This window comes from Notolepis coatsorum (assembly GCF_963971535.1).
Source record: "Notolepis coatsorum genome assembly, contig: SCAFFOLD_4258, whole genome shotgun sequence".
Classification (NCBI taxonomy): domain Eukaryota; kingdom Metazoa; phylum Chordata; class Actinopteri; order Aulopiformes; family Paralepididae; genus Notolepis; species Notolepis coatsorum.
In genome coordinates, this window is record NW_028169519.1 from 3,604 (window position 1) to 13,520 (window position 9,917).

The window sequence follows — 9,917 nt, forward strand, 5'->3', positions numbered from 1 at the left end:
ACCTGGTATTGGCCTGGTATTGGCCTGGTTCTGACCTGGTTTTGGCCTGGTATTGACCTGGTATTGGCCTGGTTCTGACCTGGTTTTGGCCTGGTATTGGCCTGGTATTGGCCTGGTATTGGCCTGGTATTGGCCTGGTTCTGACCTGGTTTTGGCCAGGTATTGGCCTGGTATTGGCCTGGTATTGGCCTGGTTTTGGCCTGGTTCTGACCTAGTTTTGGCCTGGTATTGGCCTGGTATTGGCCTGGTATTGGCCTGGTTTTGGCCTGGTTTTGGCCAGGTATCAGTTTATCCCTAATGTGAAGTCTAGTTAATTTGTTATCCTTGCTTTTTGCCTCGTCTTATTATGATTTGATGTGCTGTGTGATTTCATATGTTTTTTTATAATAGTTTTGCTTAGTTCTGTACGTACACTCGACATGACCGTAAACTGAGGGAAACCTCAGTTGCCTTTCGAGTTTAAATAAAGGTTTGAAATGAAATGAAACATTGTGGTGTCGTCGGATTCACACCAAACTCAGCCACAATAACATCTCTGTCTTTGGTATGTCAGTATGGACATGCAGTAGCAGCGAGTCACCTGAGGGGGCAGGCTTGTCCACGGCATGACTCTGGTGGTGATTGGCTGTTGTTGTCACTCCTCTCCGGACAAACGGAGCCGTTACCCTGGAGACAGCTCTTTCCTTTGTCACCTGAAAACACAAAACACAGACTGTAGGAAGTGTAGTTCTTTTGTGTAGCTATGAGAAACTAGATATCACTGTTAATTAAGAGTATCATTGTTTAAAGTACATCTTTTGTAACATCCAAGGGTTCTCATTTGAACCTTCAGAAACAATCAGTTCCAGGCCCTGCTATTGGCCTGGATGTGGCCTGGTATTGGCCTGGTATTGGCCTGGTGTTGGCCTGGTATTGGCCTGGTATTGGCCTGGTGTTGGCCTGGTTTTGACCTGGTATTGGCCTGGTATTGGCCTGGTATTGGCCTGGTGTTGGCCTGGTATTGACCTGGTATTGGCCTGGTATTGGCCTGGTGTTGGCCTGGTATTGGCCTGGTATTGGCCTGGTTCTGACCTGGTATTGGCCTTGTATTGGCCTGGTTCTGACCTGGTATTGGCCTTGTATTGGCCTGGTTTTGGCCTTGTATTGACCTGGTATTGGCCTGGTTCTGACCTGGTTTTGGCCTTGTATTGGCCTGGTTTTGGCCTTGTATTGGTCTGGTTTTGGCCTGGTTTTGGCCTGGTTTTGGCCTGGTTCTGACCTGGTATTGGCCTTGTATTGGCCTGGTTCTGACCTGGTATTGGCCTGGTGTTGGCCTGGTATTGGCCTGGTTCTGACCTGGTATTGGCCTGGTATTGGCCTGGTGTTGGCCTGGTTTTGACCTGGTATTGGCCTGGTTCTGACCTGGTATTGGCCTGGTATTGGCGTGGTGTTGGCCTGGTATTGGCCTGGTATTGGCCTGGTTCTGACCTGGTATTGGCCTGGTATTGGCCTGGTGTTGGCCTGGTATTGGCCTGGTGTTGGCCTGGTATTGACCTGGTATTGGCCTGGTATTGGCCTGGTGTTGGCCTGGTATTGGCCTGGTATTGGCCTGGTGTTGGCCTGGTGTTGGCCTGGTATTGACCTGGTATTGACCTGGTATTGGCCTGGTATTGGCCTGGTGTTGGCCTGGTTCTGACCTGGTATTGGCCTGGTATTGGCCTGGTGTTGGCCTGGTATTGGCCTGGTGTTGGCCTGGTATTGACCTGGTATTGGCCTGGTATTGGCCTGGTATTGACCTGGTATTGGCCTGGTATTGGCCTGGTGTTGGCCTGGTTCTGACCTGGTATTGGCCTTGTATTGGCCTGGTTCTGACCTGGTATTGGCCTTGTATTGGCCTGGTATTGGCCTTGTATTGGCCTGGTTCTGACCTGGTATTGGCCTTGTATTGGCCTGGTTCTGACCTGGTATTGGCCTTGTATTGGCCTGGTTTTGGCCTTGTATTGACCTGGTATTGGCCTGGTTCTGACCTGGTTTTGGCCTTGTATTGGCCTGGTTTTGGCCTTGTATTGGTCTGGTTTTGGCCTGGTATTGGCCTGGTTCTGACCTGGTATTGGCCTTGTATTGGCCTGGTTCTGACCTGGTATTGGCCTGGTTTTGGCCTGGTTCTGACCTGGTATTGGCCTTGTATTGGCCTGGTTCTGACCTGGTATTGGCCTGGTATTGGCCTGGTGTTGGCCTGGTGTTGGCCTGGTATTGGCCTGGTATTGGCCTGGTGTTGGCCTGGTTCTGACCTGGTATTGGCCTTGTATTGGCCTGATTCTGACCTGGTATTGGCCTTGTATTGGCCTGGTTTTGGCCTTGTATTGGCCTGGTTCTGACCTGGTATTGGCCTGGTATTGGCCTGGTTCTGACCTGGTTTTGGCCTGGTATTGGCCTGGTTCTGACCTGGTATTGGCCTTGTATTGGCCTGGTTCTGACCTGGTATTGGCCTTGTATTGGCCTGGTTCTGACCTGGTATTGGCCTTGTATTGGCCTGGTTCTGACCTGGTATTGGCCTGGTATTGGCCTGGTTCTGACCTGGTATTGGCCTGGTATTGGCCTGGTTCTGACCTGGTATTGGCCTTGTATTGGCCTGGTTCTGACCTGGTATTGGCCTTGTATTGGCCTGGTATTGGCCTTGTATTGGCCTGGTTTTGGCCTTGTATTGGCCTGGTTCTGACCTGGTATTGGCCTGGTTCTGACCTGGTATTGGCCTTGTATTGGCCTGGTTCTGACCTGGTTTTGGCCTGGTATTGGCCTGGTTCTGACCTGGTATTGGCCTGGTTCTGACCTGGTTTTGGCCTGGTATTGGCCTGGTTCTGACCTGGTATTGGCCTTGTATTGGCCTTGTATTGGCCTTGTATTGGCCTGGTTCTGACTTGGTTTTGGCCTGGTATCAGTACATCAGTTTATCTCTGTGTGAAGTCTATTTCCCCTTGAGGGGGAGTCATTGTACTTGTAACTGAGTTCACTGGAAGCTCTCCTGCTCAGGTTCACACCCGTATCCTTAAGAGCAGCGATGTGTGGGACGTGCAGCCATTACCCGTGGCCTCCTCCTCTAGACATGACTTGAGAAGGAAGATGCCATTTGGACCATTCTCAAAACTCTTCAGCCCCCTCCTCCCCTCCTCCGGTTAGATCAGGCGAGCAGCTTTGAATCGCTGCCTGGAGCCTCTAATTGTTGTCGTATGGGGAAGGGAAAGTTCTGGAGCGTCAGGAAATTGACGACGGCGGAGCTTTGTTGGCAGCGCAGAGAGGTTGCGACTAATCACGATCCCGATCCGAGGATGTAGAAGGGACAGCGCAGTAGGAGGAGGAAGAGGAGGGGGAAGTGGAGGAGGTGGAGAAAGAAGAGGAGAAAAAGGAGAAGGAGGAGGAAGAGGTGGAGGAGGAAGAGGAGGTGGAAAAAGAAGAGGATGAGGAGAAGGAATGAAGGTGGAGGAGGTGTAGGAAGAGGAGGAGGTGGAGGAGGAAGAGGAGAAGGAGGAGGAAGAGGTGGAGGAGGAGGAAGTGGTGGAGGTGGATGAGGTGGAGGAAGAGGAGGAAGATGAGAAGGAGGTGGAGGAGGTGGAGAAGGAGGTGGAGGCGGAAGAGGAGAAGGAGAAGGAGACATTCCCCACCGCTTAACTCAGCTCAGAGTTTACTGTAGGACGTTCAATAGTGAACCTGACATAGTGAAAGGTTAAACTTCTATAGTGTGGTATTGAAAGGGTTAACCGTCTGTAGTGTGGTAGTGAAAGTGTTAACCATCTGTAGTGTGGTAGTGAAAGGGTTAACCTTATATAGTGTGGTAGTGAAAGGGTTAACCTTATATAGTGTGGTAGTGAAATGTTAACCTTCTGTAGTGTGGTAGTGAAAGGGTTAACCTTATGTAGTGTGGTAGTGAAAGGGTTAACCTTATGTAGTGTGGTAGCGAAAGGGTTAACCTTCTGTATTGTGGTAGTGAAAGGGTTAACCTTCTATAGTGTGGTAGTGAAATGCTTAACCTGCTGTAGTGTGGTAGTGAAAGGGTTAACCTTATGTAGTGTGGTAGTGAAAGGGTTAACCTTCTGTAGTGTGGTAGTGAAATGCTTAACCTTCTGTAGTGTGGTAGTGAAAGGGTTAACCTTATGTAGTGTGGTAGTGAAGGGGTTAACCTTATATAGTGTGGTAGTGAAAGGGTTCACCTTCTGTAGTGTGGTAGTGAAAGGGTTAACCTTCTGTAGTGTGGTAGTGAAAGGGTTCACCTTCTGTAGTGTGTTAGCGAAAGGGTTAACCTTATATAATGTGGTAGTGAAAGCGTTAACCTGCTGTAGTGTGGTAGTGAAAGGGTTAACCTTATATAATGTGGTAGTGAAAGCGTTAACCTTCTGTAGTGTGGTAGTGAAAGGGTTAACCTTATATAGTGTGGTAGTGAAAGGGTTAACTTATACAGTGTAGTAGTGCAAGGGTTAACCGTCTTTAGTGTGGTAGTGAACGGGTTAACCTTCCCGCTCAGAACTCTAAAAGAACCGTGTGTGTCTCTGACCTGTGACCTGCAGGCGTGAGGCCAGCGAGGTGGAGCCCAGGCGGTTCCTGGCGGTGCAGGTGTAGAGGCCCTGGTCTGCCTGGTCTGGAGAGCGGATCCTCAACGAGCCGTCCGGCCGCAGCGCTACTCTGCACAACACAACACAACGACCACTGATCCCGGGACAGTTGTTCCACAGACCACGCAGGTACTCATGGTGTACAGCCTAGACAAGACGCTGAACCCAGAGCAGTTCTTTCCCCCCCCAGACCATGCTGGTATTTATTACAGACTAGTGCCTCTGAGCCCAAATACAATAAGATCAGATCAGATCAGATCAGATCAGATAAGATCAGATCAGATAAGATAAGATAAGATAAGATCAGATCAGATAGATCCGCTATCAGCTCTATCTTAAATTTTTCAAAATGTTCAGTTGCACTCATCTGTGTTTCACTACACGTATGTGTACATACTTACCAACTGTTCGCCCGTTTTTACTGCAACACTACTATCACCGACATCTAAGAAGGGAGATCCCCCCTTGAACGGCCCTTCTAAGGTTTCTCTCCTCCACATTGCCTGTGGTGCATTTTTTCCTATTGCTAGGTTTTAGTGAGTTTAGTGCATTTATTTATTTAGCATTTATTTAAAAAAAAGATTTTGACCTTAATGGTGTCCTTGTTTTGTTCTTGATTTATTGTGATGCTTCTTCTTGACTTGATTAAAGGGGGACTATTTTACTATTTCTTTCACTATTTGGGCACTTTTACGCAATTCCTGTGAGTCTATGGAACACCTATTTTTTTTTATTCCTTGTTTTGTATTTCTAATCAAGTACTCAAAAACAGCATTTTTCTACCTCAAGATCTTAAGCCGGTTTGAGGCTGGGCTCCAACCACTGTGTGGCCTGGTACCAACTGCCACATTATTATGCAGCTGAGAAATCTCTGACATCACAGATATGCACATTTTCAGATGACTCAGTTCAGTGAGGGTGAATATTGTGAGAGGAGAATTGGAAGAATGCGCCATTATGAGAATTAGAGACATATCCTATTAATATAAGTCCACATAGCTAGGAAACACTGAAAAAGGCCATTTATAAGATAGTTCCGCTTTAAAGAAGACATGTCCGGCCCATGGGGACATTAACGTGTGTTGTCGGGCCTTACAAATTAATTTGATTAGATTAGATTTGATTTGATTTGATTTGATAAGATAAGATAAGATAAGATAAGATAAGATAAGATAAGATAAAATATGATAAAATAAGATAAGATAAGATATTCCTTTATTGATCCCCTTGGGGGAAATTCGGGATCAGCTATTAAACAAACAGTTAAAGTTGATGGGGGCAATCCTAACAGCTACGTCAGTGTCGGGCAAAAGCCACAGTACCTGTCAAGAGACGAACTTAATTTTTTATTTTTTTTTTTAAAACAAGAAAACACAAACACACACACAGCTTTGCTCATTGTCCTTACCTGGCGTTGTAGTGCAGCTCTCTCCCGTCCCTGGTCCACGTGATGCTGGGCTCCGGGGACCCCAGCGCCTCGCACCTCAGCTCCAGGCTGGCCAGCTGTCTCTGGGGCAGCAGCACCGCCCCGCCCACATGGACCACCAGCTCCGAGGAGGGGACCGCCGCCGCCGACTCGCCCACCTTGCCGGGCCTCCGGACGATGATGACGGGGCCCTTCGGCCTTGGGGCCGCCGCGTGGGCTTTGACGTCGGGCTTGTGGAGGAGGAGCGTGGGGCCCTGGGTGGAGGTCTCCGGCTTCCCCGGAGGGTGGAGGGTGGACTCGTTGGTGTCGCCTTGGGTCGCGTGGGTGAGTTCGCCGAGCAGCTGGGCGACGAGAAGCAGCTCCCCCCCCCGTCGCCGGCCACCCCCTCCTCCTCCCTCCGAGAGGTCGCGGTTGAGCTCGTCCAGCCGGTGGGTCTCGGCGACGAGCATCAGGGGGCTGGAGGAGAGATCGGAGGCGGCGGCCCCCTCCTCGTCCTCCAGGGTGGACCTGTTCTTGTCGCCGGTGGACTGCGGCGCGGCGGCGGCGCCCCGGTCGTCGTCTCCCACGGAGGAGCCCTTAAGGTCGAGCAGCCGCTGGACGACGCCGTCGTACCGGTTGAGGAAGAGACTCAGCCGCCGGGACCCGCCGTCGCCCACCGCGGAGGAGGAGGAGGAGGCCCCCGTGGCGCCCCCGGCCTTCTGTGGCGCTCCGTCCTCCGGGAAGAAGAGCCACGACTCGGCCCCCTCCGGCGCGGAGAGCTTCCGCTTGCTGCCGATGATCTTCAGGACGAAGTTCTCCCGGGTCTGGCCGGCGACGCACGTGTAGACGCCGGCGTCGGACGAGCGGAGCTGCTGGATCTTGACGTAGCCCAGCGACGTGACGGAGAGGTGGGCCGGCAGGCCAACCAGGGGCCGCCCCTCCTTCAGCCACTGGATCTGGCCCCTGCGGAAGCGGCGGGTCGGGCAGCGGAGGACCACGGACGTCCAGGGGAGCAGGTAGGCGTAGCCCCCCACCACCAGCTGCAGCTTCTTACCCTTCTTCCACTGGATATACACCTTCCTCTGGGCCAGGATGGCAGGGTCCGACTTGACCACCTCCGTTTTGATGGTCTCTATAATGAGAAATTATGGATCGTAGGAAAAGGTTACCAGCGTCATTACTGCTCTTTGCCTAAATGCAGTTCCCTCTTGTTATAAATGCCAACAGCAGAAAACTTAGACCTGTGTGATCAAGTGAATTACCGTTCAATACAACAATATGACATCTATATTAGCACGTTGGACCAGGAGGCTGTACCGTGACCTGCATTAGGAGTTGGACTAGAGACCGGGAGGCGTGACCTGCATTAGGAGTTGGACTAGAGACCGGGAGGCGTGACCTGCATTAGGAGTTTGACTAGAGACCGGGAGGCGTGACCTGCATTAGGAGTTGGACTAGAGACCGGGAGGCGTGACCTGCATTAGGAGTTGGACTAGAGACCGGGAGGCGTGACCTGCATTAGGAGTTGGACTAGAGACCGGGAGGCGAGACCTGCATTAGGAGTTGGACTAGAGACCGGGAGGCGTGACCTGCATTAGGAGTTGGACTAGAGACCGGGAGGCGTGACCTGCATTAGGAGTTTGACTAGAGACCGGGAGGCGTGACCTGCATTAGGAGTTGGACTAGAGACCGGGAGGCGTGACCTGCATTAGGAGTTGGACTAGAGACCGGGAGGCGTGACCTGCATTAGGAGTTGGACTAGAGACCGGGAGGCGTGACCTGCATTAGGAGTTGGACTAGAGACCGGGAGGCGTGACCTGCATTAGGAGTTGGACTAGAGACCGGGAGGCGTGACCTGCATTAGGAGTTGGACTAGAGACCGGGAGGCGTGACCTGCATTAGGAGTTGGACTAGAGACACGTTGATGTTCTGGCTCCTTTGTGTTATTGCTTTGGATGTGAAAAGACTAAATGAGTACAAGGAGAAAGCGCAGACTGTCTGTATTTCCAGGCCTTTCTTCCCCCCCCATGGGCTCCCTATTTCAGGCTGACCAAGATGTATTCATAAAGCAGTCATTATTAATATAGTCACTGTTACACCTTTCAAAACTGCAGAGGGGGAGAGGGGCGACTAGTTACCTCTTTACACTGAATTCACTGAATTAATCTCTACACCGAATGAACCCCTGAAAAACACACAACTAACCTTCATACTGTCTTTTACTATTATGCACTTTGCTACTAAGGAATCTACCTTGACTCTATACTATCTACTATGCTAAAATGTCTATACTACTATGCCTCTATTACTACCTACTATGCTAATATAACTAAAACAGCAAAAAAAAGCGAAGTATCTAGGCTGTATGATAGACGGGAGCCTAGATGGGGAGGCTATGGCCTCCCAAGTACTGGGCAAAGTCAACGCCCGCACCAGGTACCTAGCTAGGAAAGCCAACCTCCTTGGCAGAGATAGCCTCAGGCTACTAGCAAATAGCCTAGTACTCTGCCACTTTGACTATGGTAGCGTGTCGTGGTTCGAGGGCCTGACAGTGACCATAAAAAAGAAGCTTCAGGTTTCCCAAAATAAGCTGGTAAGGGTGGTAATGGGTCTTGGCCCTCGCACCCACATAGGGAGGAGTCACTTTCAGGAGCTAAAGTGGCTTCCTGTGGAGGCCAGAGTTACCCAGCTCAGACTGAACATAGTGCACAATATTATAAACCAAAGGTCCCCTAGATACCTCCAGAACTACTTCACCCCGGTCAACGAATCCCACAACCACAGAACTAGAGCAAGCATAGCAAACCTGAAGCCTGCTTCTTTCTGATCCAAACTGGGCCAGTGCTCCCTTACTTTCTCTGGAGCCCAGGATTGGAACAAGCTGCCTCTCCCCATCAAGCAGAGCTCGAGCCTCCACAGCTCCAAGAGGAACAAGCTGCCTCTCCCCATCAAGCAGAGCTCGAGCCTCCACAGCTTCAAGAGGAACAAGCTGCCTCTCCCCATCAAGCAGAGCTCGAGCCTCCACAGCTCCAAGAGGAACAAGCTGCCTCTCCCCATCAAGCAGAGCTCGAGCCTCCACAGCTTCAAGAGGAACAAGCTGCCTCTCCCCATCAAGCAGAGCTCGAGCCTCCACAGCTTCAAGAGGAACAAGCTGCCTCTCCCCATCAAGCAGAGCTCGAGCCTCCACAGCTTCAAGAGGAACAAGCTGCCTCTCCCCATCAAGCAGAGCTGGAGCCTCCACAGCTTCAAGAGGAACAAGCTGCCTCTCCCCATCAAGCAGAGCTCGAGCCTCCACAGCTTCAAGAGGAACAAGCTGCCTCTCCCCATCAAGCAGAGCTCGAGCCTCCACAGCTTCAAGAGGAACAAGCTGCCTCTCCCCATCAAGCAGAGCTCGAGCCTCCACAGCTTCAAGAGGAACAAGCTGCCTCTCCCCATCAAGCAGAGCTGGAGCCTCCACAGCTTCAAGAGGAACAAGCTGCCTCTCCCCATCAAGCAGAGCTCGAGCCTCCACAGCTTCAAGAGAAGCGTCAGGAAGTGGCTCATGGACAGAATAGAGGAATAGCCCCCTATAGTTTGAATGGGTTTCCAATCAGTTTTTAGTTATTGTGGGGTATACAATTTTAGCTATAGGTTAGTCTTCTAATGTTTTAAATGTATGTGTTTTGTGTTATTGTCGTGTTTTTGTTGTGGCCTAACAGCCCTGGGACCATGACGGAAATAAGGGTTTTACTCTTTCTCATGTTATCCTTTGGATCCTTGTTGTGTGTTTTTAATCCATCAATAAAATTAAATAAAATCAATATATCTATACTACTATGCCCATATTACTATCTACAATGCTAATATGTCTTTACTACTATGCCTATATTACTACCTACAATGCTAATATGTCGATACTACTATGCCTATATTACTACCTACAATGCTAA

The 9,917-nt window shown here is 50.4% G+C and overlaps 1 protein-coding gene across 1 annotated transcript; it reads right to left on the reverse strand.

Moving 5' to 3' along the window:
• Positions 1-580: 580 nt before the first annotated feature.
• Positions 581-7,120, reverse strand: LOC311248713 (ADAMTS-like protein 1; the record flags this gene model as incomplete). The annotated part of the gene is made up of 3 exons (XM_084339549.1): positions 581-692; positions 4,526-4,653; positions 5,992-7,120. Coding segments are annotated over 3 exons (1,369 nt in total), but the record flags the coding sequence as incomplete, so codon positions are not given.
• Between the last annotated feature and the right edge of the window lie 2,797 nt (positions 7,121-9,917).